General features: G+C 32.0%; 1 protein-coding gene across 1 annotated transcript; it reads left to right on the top strand.

The window, feature by feature from the left end:
- The first annotated feature begins 591 nt into the window (after window positions 1–591).
- On the top strand, window positions 592–13,242 carry LOC114754371 (uncharacterized). The gene is made up of 9 exons (XM_028943137.1): window positions 592–1,460; window positions 1,552–3,556; window positions 4,091–4,639; window positions 5,668–5,787; window positions 6,161–6,682; window positions 10,555–10,657; window positions 10,882–10,959; window positions 11,155–11,283; window positions 12,491–13,242. Exons 1-9 carry the CDS (start codon window positions 592–594, stop codon window positions 13,240–13,242), a joined length of 5,127 nt encoding a protein of 1,708 aa, XP_028798970.1.
- The last annotated feature ends 2,919 nt before the right edge of the window (window positions 13,243–16,161 follow it).

The raw sequence follows: 16,161 nt of genomic DNA on the forward strand, positions 1-16,161 counted from the left end.
ATATTATAAAAATCATATATTTTTAAATTTTATATGTTTTAGATTTTTTAGGAAATCTAAGTTTTATATATTTATCATTTTTAAGTTATTTTTTTTTTATATCAATTAGGATAGAAGCATTAGAGCACTCCAATAGAATTTCTACACTTGAGAGCAAAACCATGATCACGTTTTCTTCTTTACTGGTAGAAGTATTACCTAAATCTAGGGATGAATACCAAAAACATAAAAATATTTCAATTTACATATATATATTTAGAATATTAAAAGTAATTTTAAGCCTCTAATTTTATGGGGTTTGAAATTTTAATGTAGTCTAAGTGACCTCCCATTTAAAACCTCTACCAAATCCAGCTTCAAAATGCATTCATTGAGTCATAATATATGACCTATAGTGAATTTCTTTCAGGATTCATCTTCATGTATTTTACTTTCTAAGATGATCATACTAAAGACCAAATTAGTATATATTTTGCTCCTTTTTTAGTTAGTCTCCTTCATTTATCATCTTATTAAAATCATTATGTCGGTATTTCACAACTTAAATCAAGATAGAAAGATAGAATAACATTAACTTTATTTCCGTTTTAGATGGAGGGCATCCCTGCTAAACTTGTAGAGAACGAAGCCCAAGGTATAGTGAACTTGGTGAAAAATGAAGCTCAATATTTATGTTGCTTCAATAGTTATGTTCAAGAGTATGAGCAGGCAAAGGAAAGATTGAATGCAGAACTCGAAGATGCAAGGAGAAGAATTGATCAAGCAAGAGGTGTTTCTCATATCACATCTGTAGCCCTACAATGGACACATGAAGCTGAAAAAGTCATTGATGTTGACACTAAGAAAGATAAATGCTTTAATGACTTGTGTCTTAATTGCTGGCATCAATATCAAAAAGGCAAAGACTTGGCGAAGCGGACTCTAGATATTGAGAAACTTCTAGAGAGATGTAACTTTAACATAGTAGCAGGGCCAATTGATCTTCCAGGTATAAAATACCATTGCTTATCAAATTTCATGCATTTTGAGAGCAGAAAATTAACATTTGAAGAACTTAAAACGGCACTCGAAGATGAAGAAAACAATATGATTGGATTGCAAGGCTTAGGGGGAACAGGCAAAACTTCAATGGCAACAGAAGTGGGTGCTGAATTGGAAGGATCTACATTCGGAAAAGTCATCTTTCTTGTTGTCTCTAAGCTTTCAGATTTCAAAAAGCTGCGACGTGAAATTGCTAGGAATTTGGGTTTGGAATTAAAGGATGAAGCGACGGAAGAAGAAATCCATGACAAAATATTGACCGAAATCAAAGCATTAAAAGAAAAACTTCTTATAGTACTAGATGATGTGTGGATGGAGTTTGATCCCACAAAGGAGTTGGGGATTCCTCCTCGTCAACTGCACAAGGGTTGTACTATATTGATAACCACTCGGAGCAAAGAGATTTGTGCAAAAATGGGGTGCCAAAGACACGTTTGTCTAGATAAATTGACCCCCAATGAAGCATTGGCACTTTTCCTCAAGAATACTAATAGTTCCTCTAATTTGCAGAGGTTGGCACAAAATTGTGGAGCATTGCCATGGAGTACCAATTGTAATTGTAGCTGTAGCAAGATCATTAAAAGATCGACCTTCTATAGTTTGGAAGGAAGCCTTGAGGAACTTGCAAAGAGGTGAGCCTATATTAAGGGTTCGTGATGATGATTTAAAGTGGGTCTATGAAGGTTTGAAGTTGAGCTATGATAATTTGAAAAATGAAAAAGCCAAAAAGCTCTTATTGATATCTTCCCTATTCCCTGAAGATTTTGAGATTCCTATGGAGTTTTTAATCAGAATTGGTGCAGCAATGGGCCCTTTTCGGGAAGTTGATGACTACAATGAAAGAAGAAGAAAAGTAATTGATGCTATAGTGGAACTCCTAGATTCTTCTTTATTGTTGAATGCAGCGAGGGAATGTGTAAAGATGCATGATTTGGTTCATGAAGTAGCCTTATTGATAGGAGAAAGGGACGTTCAATCTGTCATTGAATCTAAACCGCCTAATGAGGGCTTGCAATGTTTATTTTGTAAAAGCAATTGTTTTCCAAGACAATTTGATGATAGAAACCTTGAGGTTTTACTTTGGGTTCTGGATAACCCAAAGGATTTGGAAGTCCCTGATACATTCTTTATAGTGATGAAAAAGCTCAAAGTTTGGTTTCTATGGAGTGAAACTTACTATCGAATTTCAGTTCCATTACTATTTTCGTCAATTCAGTCATTACAAAATATTCGAACTCTCAAGATAGGAAATCTTGAATTATGCAACAGCATCTCTATGTTGGGAAGGTTACCAAATCTTGAGAGTCTATGGTTCGATGATTGTTCAATTATTAAATCACCTGGAGAAAATTTTGAGCTAAAGAAGTTAAGATTCTTGAGGATAGAAAATTGTGAAATCAATATGAGTAATCCTTTTGAAGCGATTGAAGCATGCCCAAAGCTAGAGGAGTTGACTTTTTTGAGTAATAAGTATGGTACGGAGCAAATAGAAAATACAATTTCTCATAAAGCATCTTTTCATACCTTACAGATATATCAAATATCTTGTGATGGTGATGATGAATTTTTAGATTATTTTGAGCAATGTGGTTCCCTGTCAAGATGCTTTAAGCCAAGTTATTTGAGGCATTTAATCTCTGAGACAACATTTAAGCAACTTGTTAAAACAGCTAAGCTTCTCATCTTAAAAGGTTATGGAGAAACAGAACAGAAAAATCTTGTCCCTGGTATTGTTCCAGTAGAAAACAAAGGCACGACTGACTTGATCATTCTTCAATTGAATTCTTGGCCTGACATGCAATGTCTCATTGATGCTGCGAACAATCCTCTTGATGTGAAGAATGCCTTTTCCAATTTAGTTGGACTATATCTTTCTGAAATGGGACTAAGCAATATATTATTTAAGGGCCACTATAACCTGTATCATCTGAAGACCTTGAAACTGAAGAGCTGTCGAAAGCTGACGTCAATTTTCCTCCCATCCACTGCTCAAAGTCTTTCACAGTTAGAGGAGTTGAATATTAAGAGATGTGATGCATTGGAATGCATTGTAGAAGATAAGAGTTCAAGTGGGGAAATAGCTGGTGGTGATGGTGACAATGATCAAAAGAGCTACGACACTCTGTTTCCAAAATTTAAAATTCTTGAAATTGGTTGTTGTGACAATTTAGTAATAATATTGCCAATCCTTCACGGTGGATGGCCTCTGGAAAGAATAATCATAAGGCAGTGCAAGAAGTTGAAATATATATTTGATAAGTTCCAAGAGGTCAATGTTATGCTCCCCTCTCTGGAAAGAATGCAACTTGTTAGTCTGTCAAGTCTGGTTGGTGTTTTCAGGGAGTATGAAAAATCCACCTCTTCGTCACCAAAACGACCAGCACCCATACCTCCAAGCACCAAGACACGTTCTTTTTCTTGGGCTCAAGTATGTTGTTTTAAATCAAAGGCCACAAGCAAAGAGGCTGATGGTGCTGTTTCTACAGGAAGATTGCTTGACGAAGGAATTCCACAGGTATGATCAGCTCGCTTCACTACTTATGTTCAAATTTCTTTTACATTCAAGTCTCTCTCTTGTGAACTATATACGTTGTCAATGATCTCAAAAAGAAAAATGATTTACAATTAAATAAAATGAGGTATGAGTGTTAAAAATAGTTATTGTGATCCTTGGTATGATACATTATTTAAAATTAATTTGAAGCACTCGTTTTTGCATGATTGACTGAATCTGTAACAAGATTTTGTAAATACATCTGTTATAACAATTGTTCCTCAGTAAAAATAGACATACATAAACATATTCATGCGCATGCGCACATGCCTTTTGTTGTGAGAAATATAGTTAACAATGCTCAATACATAAAAAGTTTATGATATATCTTTGTTGAATTTCTTGAAATTATAATCGGATAACGATAGTTTTCCAGATTTCAACCAAATTAGACATCATCTACTGCAACAAAAATCTTCATTACCTGTAAGTTATTTTCCTAGTTTAGATATCTATGAGCATTACGATTGCGTAAACAACAATGTCTTTTTGAAGGAATTACTTGCATCAAAGAAATGGATTGATACTGTTCCAACTCTTGTGAGACAACTAGCACTCTATGTTCGTCATATCAGGAAAGTGGAACTTGCATATCTCTCTTCAAATTCAGTGTCAACTTTGTTCACTTTATCCATGGCATCAGTGATAGAATGGGAAGAATTGACAATCAGGGGTTATGATGGGCTGAAGCACTTGGTAACGAGCGAGGAGGATGATTATAAAGATGAAATCAGTTGCAATTCCATTTTCCCAAAGTTACAGGAACTTCATATCTCAGAGTGTAATGATTTGGAATTTTTATTTCTGTCTGCAATATCTATAAAAATTAAGAATTTAAAGTCCTTGATAATTGAAGATGCTCCTCAGCTAACACATGTCATTGAGAAATACCAGCATCAGCATCGTTTATCCAATCAAAATCAAAATGACGAGTGGCACTTTGATCTCCCTGCTTTGGAGGTCCTCTGTTTAGACAGAGTACCTAAGTTTATCAGCATTGGTCCCATGAATTATAAAGCACAACTGGATTTGAATACCACAAAGGTAATGCTCTCTCTTTATGGTGATGTTGTTTGTTCTCTATGGATATGCTTACTCAAAAGCGAAATATGAAGAAATAGAAAATGAGATTTGAAAACACTTTATAAAAATTTTTTTGTTAATGATCATGAATTTTAAAAATTTTAAATTAAATTTTTGGTTAGAATTTAAATTTTTTTCTATTTTGATTCTTTGCGATTTTCTTCAATTTGTTAAGTACTCAAAATTAATCGCTTCAATTCTTATTTTAATAGTTTCAATATTCATATTTTAAATTTTTAAATACTTTACTTTGATCTGCTTTGCTAGTCAGCTTTGATGTTTCAGCACTCATATTTGATTTTTTGGAAGTAGAGTAAACATTAAAAATGAGTATTAATAGATAAAAGTAATGAAAACATTGAAAATAGAAGTATTAAAAAAAAATCAAAGTAGAGTAATGAAAAAATCAATTCAGCGAAACTTTTGATTTCAACCAAGAACTTTGGCCCATCCTTGATAATTTTGGAACTTCACTGTCCTTAACATAATTAAGATTTGCAGAAGATCCTTAAATGCCATTTTTACAAACATTAATTTTGATACAAGAAATACAATTATCTATGGATCTTTTAATGTGCTAAACCTCTTGTATTAATTGTTTGTTTACTAATATTACAGAAAAAATTATTCCAAAATTTATATATTACAAAAACTGAAAAAACAGTCCGGCAAAAAAACTGAAAACATTAGTATTACAATTGGAGGTCTAATAAATTCATTTTTTGGAATAAGGTCTGCAGCTATCAAAATACTCTACTTCTTCTAATGTGCCTATAAGATGAAGAAATATAATTATAGTTATTTAAACTTAAGATTTAACTTGATTATAGTATGAATAAGATAACTGGCACAGTTTTTTAAAATGGAACATTAAGCTAAATTTTATTTCAAATTAATCTAGCTAGTATATTTTATTATGTATATTACTTTAACTGAAACCTCTTATGTATTATTGCATGATGATATTTTAACGATTTATTGGCTTGTAGGAATTAGACGCATTTGGAAGCAGTTATCCAAGGTCCATTGTTTTGAGAGGGTTTTCAGAGTTTACGAGACCTTTCAATGAATTTTTGATTCGTTGGCATACAAAACAACAGGAAACAAAGGTATAACTCTGTTCAACTTCTCTTACTAATCCTAATATATTCCCCCAAATGATAAGTTATGTTTTAATACTATTTCTCACTACATTCATTTGTTCTCTTAAAGAAGCAGAAAATAATATTATTACGCCCCTAAATCTCTATTTTCATAAACTATAAGGGATTTTTTGTGGTTATTTTCGTACAGACATGTTTGCAAAGAGCACTTATATTTAAAATTCAAATGTATTTGTTGCCTCTTAATTTTTATTTAATGGTTTCGCTCACCCTAAATTCTACTATAATTTTGTTCAAATTGGGCTACGCATTTTAAAGTTCTTTTTTTAAAAAAAAAAATAAATTTGAAATTGATATATCTCGTACATGGAATTCGTAGGCAATTGAGATGCGGAGGCCAACTTTGAAAACTCTTGAAATTGGATTCTCTACAATAAAAGAAATTGTTGATTTGACACATGTGGACAAAGAGAAAAATGGGGACGGACTTGAGCCATTGACGTCAAGCTTACAAAAGTTGGAGTTGGAATATCTAAGTGAGTTGGTGAATATATGTGTGGGGCCTAAACATATCATATGCTTCCCTTGTCTTCAAAAGCTACGCATTGAGAGATGCGGAAAGCTCAAAGTTATCTTCTCCCCATCTGTGGTGCGAAGCTTACCAATGTTGAAAGAACTACATATATTATGGTGTAAAGAATTGGTTAACATTGTTGAAGAAGATAATGGAACAAATGATGATGATCATTTGCACCATGAACCATGCTTTCCTAACTTAGAAGAGGTCCGTGTCAGTGGGTGTCGCAAATTGAAGTACCTGTTTTCTATCACTATTACTGGTATCCTTCCAAAACTAAGATTTTTGAGGATAATGGGAGCCAAGAGACTTGAGCATGTACTGGTAAGACAAGGTGAAACGAAAGAGATGGTCATGAAGGATGTGCTTCCACAACTAAGTAAATTGGTACTATGGGATCTTCCCAAACTTGTTAGCATCTGCCATGGGATTGATTTTCAAGCTTTGAAAGAAAATGATAACACGGGAGTGATTGATTGTCCCAACTTTTCTTTTTATGGTATGTATTGAGAAAAGTAATTTGTTCTTTAGAATTGGAATTTATTATGAGTTTTATTATAACAATGAAAATCTCTTAATCTCAGAAACTTCAACTACCCATTTTCAAGCAAGCTCTGAAACAACATATTCTCAAGTTGAAGAAAAAACATAGGAGAAGCTTTCACCTCATTTGAGTACCGAACAATCTTTAAATACGGGAGAAGCAACACAACAACCCCTCACAAAGGTATGATTCTGATTGCTGATGGCATCATTTTACTGCTACTTCAATGGTCCCGCATCAATGATTATATGCATGCTTGATCGTTTTCAATTTGTAGCAATGTTCTGGAAATTCTGTCCCTTTTATGAGAAAAACAGAGTTTGAAGATTATATTTAAATTGGCAACAATGTACCCTCACGCGAGCACACACCAAAGAGCGTGTGTCTCTTCCAATTGCTTAATAAATTTGACATAAACTACAAAAACAAAAACAGACCATGTAGTTTTGGACAGGGCATTGAAGAAACAATACCTTCCACTGTCATAAGCTTGTTATTTTAAAAATACCAAGAGACATCATCATTATCATTAGATTTTTTTTTTTTGGGGTTACATCAATTGATTCTTATTTTATAAGGTGATAACCTTTAAGATTTATTTTCACCTTATTAAAGACTGGATTGGAAATTTGAAATAAAAATTAATAAATAATAATATTTCTTTTAGTAAAGGAAACAAACAAAGTTACTGTCAAAACTTATTGTAGGGTCACTAATTAAATTAAAGATATGACCCCTTAGAATCCCCAGAAAACTTCACCCAAAAAAAAATCCAAAGAAACAAAAATTAGAAACCTTTTCTCTAAAAACTTTAGATTCTATCACTAATATTATTGGGATGAGATTTTCTGAAATACTTTAAAAATCCATACCCAATTCAATATAGCTCCAAAAATAGTAGTTCAAATCTCTAACTTTAGCTCTTGAAAAGCCTTCCGCTCTAACTAATTCTTAACTTTCCCCCCATACCATACTATATTTGAAATCATTGGAGCCTTTAAATTAATTAATGTTCATCTTCGGATGTCCCTCAAGCATGCTGGCCGAACAAGGCCTTACTATATTAAAATTAATTATGCTACAGATTAGCTCCTCCACCAAGGTCTCTGCTAAGCTTATTATCATATTCGAATTTAGCAAAAACTCAACTTCCTCTCACTAAAACTAAGTTATCCAAAACAGGGCCTTAAGAGAAAAGCTTATAAAATCTAATCCCTTTTGTTGCCAATCACTTTAAAAGACCCACCAAACACGAGCTTTTAGACATGCCTTTGATATAGTTTGGGAATTTAAAACACTTGCTCCATGTCATCATATATCAAAACAGTAGCATTTAAATCTCTCTGAGCCACAAAATTTTTAATTCAATAAACATCTAAACAGTGCTGTCCAAAGAGGGGATGAGAATTAAAGTTTACATTTTAAAATTTTCCAGATTCATAATCTCCTCTTTTAAATACGTTGAGGTGTTTAGACTTCAAATTCAACCAAACCTAATTCTCTTTTCCAATTAATTTGACCGAAGAAGGGAGGAGAATAAAACTTGGTTTGAATTCTACCTTGAAGCCTTTAGGTGTATACTATATTTTAGTTCCCACCTAATTTCTTTAATTTCTTTAAATTCTCAACCGAAGTAGGCTTTTTGACCAATAGTTCATATTTGAGACATTTAAGTTTTAAATAATATTTGTAAGACTCAAATATGCTTTGGAAATCTCTTTTATACATTTTGAGACTTCTCTTTGATTCTCCCTATTCCAACTCCGTAAATATAAATTTAGCACATAATTAAACATTATAACAGTGGCAAAAATTCAGCTTTTCAATTCCAGATTTCAGATCCCATAGGAGAATTCAAATAATACCCTCGTGAAACAGAAACTCTAGATGCAAAAGTCCACTTCTTCTCACACAAAATCAACATGCATGGACTTAGTGCGCCATATGTGGAGTACCTTTTACTTTGGGTTAGGCATTGGCCCAATTTCCTTTTTAGGCTTGAGATAATAAAATTCCCGTTGTACCCATCACTGTCAGTACTAAATTTTCCCAATAAATTTTAAAAATTAATCTGGGACACAATTTATGAATATTTATTTTTTTAGTTCTCTGGCTACAAAATTAATTTTCTTCCCTCAAATTTTTATGCTGAAAATTAGCCTCGAACTATTTGTAATTCAATTTTTGAAAAAATAGACCCTTATTTTCCATAAATTAGTTTTAAAATTATTAAGTCATTTTTGAAAAATATAAGCCTCCTCATAATATTTCTAAATTCTCAAAATAATAGTTGATAACATTTTTCCCAATAGTCCTAGTCCTTGAATAATTTTAATCATTATTTTTCTTTTTATTTCCTTAAATTCTGATACAAAATAAGCTTTTTGACCGTTATATAATTCATTGTTGAGACATTTAAATTTTAAATAGGGACAAAGTATTCATTTAATCCTTTAAATTTATACATAATTTTAATTTAACCTCTTAACTTTAAAAAGTATACTTTTAATTTTTTAATCCTAAAATTGTTAACAGAAAATAATGGCATTAAGATCTTAAATTTTAATAGAAGAATTTAACAATTTAACATATTAATTTTTAAAACAACCATAATTTTTACAAAAAATCATCATAAGCCTAATGATTTTTTGGTTAAAAGATAAAATATACTTTCTAAAGTTAAGGGATCAAATTGAAACATTGTATGAAATTAAAGGACTAAATATATATTTTAACTTTTAAATAATGTCCCCAAACCTCAAATATGCTTTCAAAATCTTTTCTCTACTTTTGGAAACTTCCCTCTAATTTTTGGGCATTTTTTCACAATTATAATGTTGCTCTATATTTTCTCTTATCTACAGTTTTGCTCTTAAATTCACTATATTTTTTAAATTTTAGGTCAACTTAACTTGTTTAATCAGTATTCAAAATTCAAGTGTTACAATTACTGCTACATCTTAGCTAATAAATTAATTCCTTTTCATGGAGAATAATTAGAACTGATTGAAAAAAGGTATCAGCAAAAGTGGGATTAATTGTCTTTTTTAGTTGTGGAATTTTATTCTTTATTTATGTCTCTATTATACAACAATGTTCTTTTTTGTGCTTTAAAATTGTCATATGAACCCAATTGTGTTCTCTTTGGTATACGAAAATCTATTTGCTAGAAGAAAAACGTATAGTTTGAAGGGGATATTTAAAATGCCAACTATAATCTCTGATACCTATAAATGTAGTTAGCTAGTTACAGCGTGCGCGCGTGCGTGAATTTTTAATGCTTTTGGCATGAGACGATATTGTAGCTGTTGATGAGCATTTCAAAAGAACACATTGTCGTCATCTGAATCATTATTTTTAATTTATGCTAAATAATGAAGAAGAAGGGAACCCAACATTGTATACTCTTTTTTTTTTTTAAATCTTGTACTGTTTATGAACCAACAAAGAAAACTATTGAAGAGGGTATAACATTAAAATTGCGAAAAAAAAATGGCAATTTTATCATTGGACTAAAAAAAAATTTTTAAGACTTATTTCTTAGCCACTCTCTGTAAAGCTTCTTTTTATATATTGGAGTGTTTGTTAGAGTACAAAAAAAAAAAAGACCAATTTATCATCTTTGTTTTATATAGCCGTTGGTTTCTAATAGGAGGCACCATCTCATACAAGTCCCAACTTCAATGTTCTTCCTACAAGAGACAACACTCATGCAAGTGCCAAAAGTTTTGAAGAGGAAGAAGAAGAAGAGGGAGGTAAAATATTGATATGTTAGTTTTGTAAAAAATACTGGTTATTTATTTTAGGTTTTACAGATAGCTTGATAACATCTCAACGTACTCGAAGCGGCATAAAGTCTAGAAGTTCTTTACCAGAGGAGAAGCCTAAAACCTCTATTGATGGTACTTAATACTTTCTCTAAATGACGTATTTCATCCTTTGGTTTGATAAAATAACCAGTAAACTCCTAATGTTGCAGATGATGCTCAAGTTTCTGACAAATCCCTTGCCCATGCCATTGTCTCAAGTGGAAGTGATAATTTAAGAGTTGATCCAGGTGACCTAACACATAAAAAGAAGAGTATTATTTAAATATATTTACACTCACACATGAAAAGTACATCTGTCAATTTTAATATAAAAAACTGGAAAAATCTTCCATCATACACGATTGTTCCAATTTTTCTTTTTATGATATGCATTCAGAGAAGTTAGTCATTAATCCAAATTGAAAATTATTATGTGTTTGCAGAAATTACAACTACTCAGCTTTCTAATCACTCTCAAAATCAAGATTCTGAAGTTGGGGAAGAGGCAGAGCATAATCTTTCTCCCCATTCAAATGGAAGACAAGCCATGGAAGCACAACAATCCACAACTGGTTCCACAAATTTCACAATAGTATATCTCATTTCACTGCATTATATATACACATATATTATTTTGGTTAAAGGCATTTTATTACTTTTACCTGTCACTAGCATGATTATATCCACAAACTTAATTTAATCGTATGCTGCCATTCACTGTTACGAGCACATTCATTTTCTTTCTCTGTTTCAAAGTTATTTTGAACCAAACATGATTTCTTTTACCATAAATGTCATAAGAAAATCACTATGTCTTACCTTATTATCTCTTTATTTGTTTGTTTGTTTTATGTCTATTTGGGGTGTTAAGCAAGAAAATTACTATAAAGTTAGACATATCCCTTTTCATATAGAACACTTAAACAATAGGTAAAGAAGAAATATTTAATAGGTCTATGACAACACAACAGATGGCATGTAAATTACCATAACATATTGATACGTAAGTAGGACCTATTGGTAATTATTTTCTTTAGTTGGAGTTTTTTCATATTTTCCCTTTATATTTATTTGAGCCATTGGTCAAAATAACCATAAAAAACTAGCTGACAACAACATTTCTAATAAAGCTACTACAAAATGCAAACTAATTCTCTTTTTTTTTTTTTTTGCAGAATGATAAAGAAGAGAATCCAAGTCTTTTGAATAGAACTAATTCACAAAAGACATATTTAAAAGTGAGATTATTTATCCTCTACTTGTAAATTATTATTTTTTATCCATGCTATGCATGGCTCAAACTTTCGGCTTTCATTTATCCCTCACACAGGATGAACTGGGGACCAAAGAGAAAAAAGAAACAATTATGATGGAACCACAATCACAACAAGAAACAACAGTACATGATATACAATCCCATGAGAAAGAGGAAGAGGGAAGAAAAGGTAAAATATTACCCTCTCTAGTCTTAAATGTAAGAGTTTAATAACTAATTCACATATATTAAGAAAAGTAGTTATGTTGATTATTTATTAAAAAAAAAATTTCCTAAAATATCATTACTTTTAATCATTTATATAAAAAAATTACCCTTGTTGATTGCAACCTAGTCAATCAAGGTAGTTTGTGAGAAAAATGACAAATGTTGGACAACATATAGAAGGTTGAATCTTATATTTAAGATTAAAGCAATTTCCTTAATTAACTCCAAAAGCAAAAGGAGTAGCGCCTTGTCTTGCGTGCAAATATATCATCGATTGCTTATTTTTGGCTTCATAGGTGGCTTGATAACTTTACCACATCATCAAAGCAAGGTAAAAGTAAAGAGATCTTTATTGAAAGAGAAGCCTGAGGCTTCCGTTCATGATGGGATAGAGTCAAATGTTATTGAGGATGCAAAGTTGTCATTGTCACCATTTTCTACAGCTATAGAGATGATGCCTTCTCTTCTGGAAGCCAATAATCAAACCTCAACTATTTCTGGAGTACAGGAAATAGTTGATATGATGAAGTTGGAGGGTTTTGAGCATTTAATATTTGCAAAGGCACTTGAGACTCGCCCACAACTTCGACTCTCTACAAAAGATAGAAGCGCTCGAGTGTTACATGTGTCCTACAGGGTATTGCTTGATATCTTGAACATTCTAATCACCAAGACTCCTTTCACAATCACCGAGGAAGACAAGAGGATGCTGGCTGAGCATTTGAAGGATGCTTATCTTTTGGGTTTTGACAAGGATTGGATTGAGTCTATAAAGAGTAAGGTTTTTTATGGTGAGATATGTGAAGTTGATAGCATCCAAAATGTTCTAGGGGGTTTAGACAATGATCTGCGAAGCAATGAGGCAATGCTTGAAGCTATTCGTGATGAGGAAGTTGAGGCTGCAAGAGCTACACAAGTGGCTCAACAAGAGCATGTCAATGTTATGGCTCGTCATGCTCATCTTCTAAAAGAACGTCAAGATATCATAGAACGAAGGCAACAATGTTGGGAGATAATTGCTGCTAAACATAGGCCTTTTGGATTTTAGCAACTATTTGTGTGCTTCATGCTGTTCTATTTTATTTTCACGAAAGACTGATTACTGCTATAGACTATGAAACACATTAAGAATTAGTTACAGTTCAAGTCTGGGTTTTTCTCCAGTGAGATTTCTCCTAGTTCTTGCATAATCACTTGTCTAAATGTGGACTCCTGATGTGGAGTGGACAGAAAATTTGATGCTGGTGTTTCTTTTATGAGAATAATACTGTTGTTTCTGAACATATATCGCTTGATCAAGCAAAGCTACTCGTATGCTACACTACTTGCCTCACTATTTTCGTTCAAGTGTCTATCTTATGAATTATAAATTGATTAATTATTTTAAGAAGAAAAAGGATTTATAATTGAAATGAATTGATACTACTGTTACATTTTCTCAAAGTTGCAGAAACTAAAAATCAGGGAGTGCAAAGGCTTGGAAATTTTATTTCCATCCACAATACTTAGAGAAATTAAAACCTTGAGGTCTGGGCCTGTCAAAGATGCTCCTAAACTAATATATATTGTGGGGGAAATACCATCGTGAGGATGTTTCAGCAAAACAGAATCAACATGATGAACTGCACTTTGATCTTCCTGCTTTGGAGCTCCTCTGATCTCACACGACTCAATACCGGCTTTCCAAAACTGAAGCTATCATAAAGACCATTTATGTGACGATAACCAAAGTATGAGAACTTGCATTGATTTTTTGGTTTAAAAAAAAAAATTGAACTTGCATTGATTTCCCCAAGAAAGACTACATATTAGGGGGTTGCCAAATCTTGTTATCTCTCAAGTCCATTAAATAGGATATTGATATTTCTTTTATGTTTAGTATCAGATGTTTCAATGATTTTATGGTTTGTGATCATGAAACACCACAGGACTCCACAACCATAAAGGTATGGCTCTGTTTTCACAAAAATGTTATTTCTGAGATGCCAAAAATGACAAAGTTATAATCTAATTAAAGATCAACTGGCATGTGATCGCTAATCTCATCACTTTGTGGTTCTCTTTACGTCTACTAGGATGTTGGTTGGAGCACCCGAAAAATACTAAAAGAAATTTCGTTCAATAAAAACAATATAAAAAAAATTTTATTACTGCATGCACACTCTATCGTCTCTGTTTTACATATGCCTTTTGAATTAACTGATCAATACACACTTTCTTTTTTTAAGTTATTTTGTGATGAGATGGTTTATTTTAATTAAAAGTTTGCAGGAAACATTTTTTCTAATGACATTCTTTTACTATTTCGCCAAAAGATATACATACAATACAGGCCTGTATTAGTGGCAGCCAATCTCTACTGCATTGTTGTTTTCTCTTTGTCTTAATAAAGTCTACTAAAGGCCAGTTTAACATTTTCTTCATATTTTTCTGATTGAATTTGAGTAGATTTCATATAATATGTTCACCTCATTCAGGTGCAACAAAGTCAGAAATCGTCTTCTAATGTATTGACTGCACCTCCTTTTGCTGAGACCGATCAAGCTCTCAGTGTTGCTGGGCTGCAAGAGATCGTTTATATGATCAAATTAGAAAAGGCAATCAAAGTCAAGACTCACTCACAACTTCTGTCTACAAATGATCCAAGCACTCAATAAATCCGTTCTCATGCTCTAATTATCTTAAAAAGTCCTAAACCTATGTCTTTCCCCTGTTCTTGATGGAATACTGAGAATGGCATCATACAAGTGAGCGAGGCAAATTCATCGAACACAAAAAGGGCATTATGGTGACCTCAACGTCATGTGAGGATGACATCTTTAATTCTTTACATTGCATCCATAAAACCATTATTTTTTGTGAAAAGAATTTTCTTACTTTTTTTTTTGGTGAAAATGTCAATTCATTCCATAAAATCAGAATACTTACTTACACGAATAGGAGAGAAAGTATTCCTCGACATTTATTACAAAATCTATACTGTGGAAAGGTAAAAGAAAAAAAAACATTTACAACACATGCAATACGAAGGAAAATAGCTTATGCCAATCATATAATTTAGTGGTATTACTGTTCGTCCAAGATTAAGAGGTCAGTTCGACTATATTTGTAACTCTAAGATTTCTCTCTTTCTAAGTTTCCATGCTTGAAAAGGTTCATAACATGGCACGTTTTGCTTGGACCATCAGTTTTTTTACGCAAAATATCCCCAATTAATTATAAAATTTTCACATTAATTAAACAACCTCTTCCAATTGATGACTTTTATTGAGGACAATTTTGATATTTTTCAAGAAATAACTATTTTCAGTTAACTTTCTCAGTTTATGAAAATTTATTAATAAATGCTTATAAATAGTATCATAGGAGCATTTTTTATTTTCAATGGAAGTCTTAGTTACCAAAAGGTTGGAAAAAAAAAAAGGACTATTGTTTAAAGAAGCAAGGGATATAAAGTTGACCCCTTTTTTAACCCCTCTATTGCATGCCCATTGTTTGGGAACATATGGTTTGGGGTGCGTGATGAGCCGGCAGAATTTTACTTTTTTTTTTTTTTTTTTTTTTTACTATATTAAGAAGTGTTTAAATTCTTTATTTTACCTCATTTTCCACGTGTTTCCATATCATATTAAAAAATATTTGAGGCATGAATGATTGAACTTATTTTCCCCCCAATTCTCAGAATGAGGCAAATATCTTAAATTATTTTAGGATCACTTAACTACAGCTGATATATATAGATATATATATTAATTGTTTACTTTTGAATATTAAGTCATTGAATTATTATCATTATTATTATTCAAACAACAAAGAAAGCTCTGTTCACTTGCTTTAAAACAGAGCAAGGTAAGATCAATGCGTGATGTTTATATTATAAATGATTTAGTTGGAGATTGAATTTGGTTATAAATATAAAATCACAATCCATTTTATCTCTCAAATTTATAATTTTTTTTCAAAATAT

The sequence above is a fragment of the Neltuma alba genome, unplaced genomic scaffold (genome assembly GCF_004799145.2).
Source record: "Neltuma alba isolate B1F8T4 unplaced genomic scaffold, ASM479914v2 tig00010134_pilon, whole genome shotgun sequence".
NCBI lineage: Eukaryota > Viridiplantae > Streptophyta > Magnoliopsida > Fabales > Fabaceae > Neltuma > Neltuma alba.

What these genes read in the sequence shown, in the direction of transcription:
- LOC114754371 (XM_028943137.1), top strand. Translation starts at nt 592, where the DNA reads ATGGAGGGCATCCCTGCTAAACTTGTAGAGAACGAAGCCCAAGGTATA. An exon ending in AGAGACTTGAGCATGTACTG is followed by an intron (nt 6,683 to 10,554) that starts GTAAGACAAGGT and finishes GGTTTCTAATAG; the next exon opens with GAGGCACCATCTCATACAAG. An exon ending in GGAAGAAGAAGAAGAGGGAG is followed by an intron (nt 10,658 to 10,881) that starts GTAAAATATTGA and finishes CTAATGTTGCAG; the next exon opens with ATGATGCTCAAGTTTCTGAC.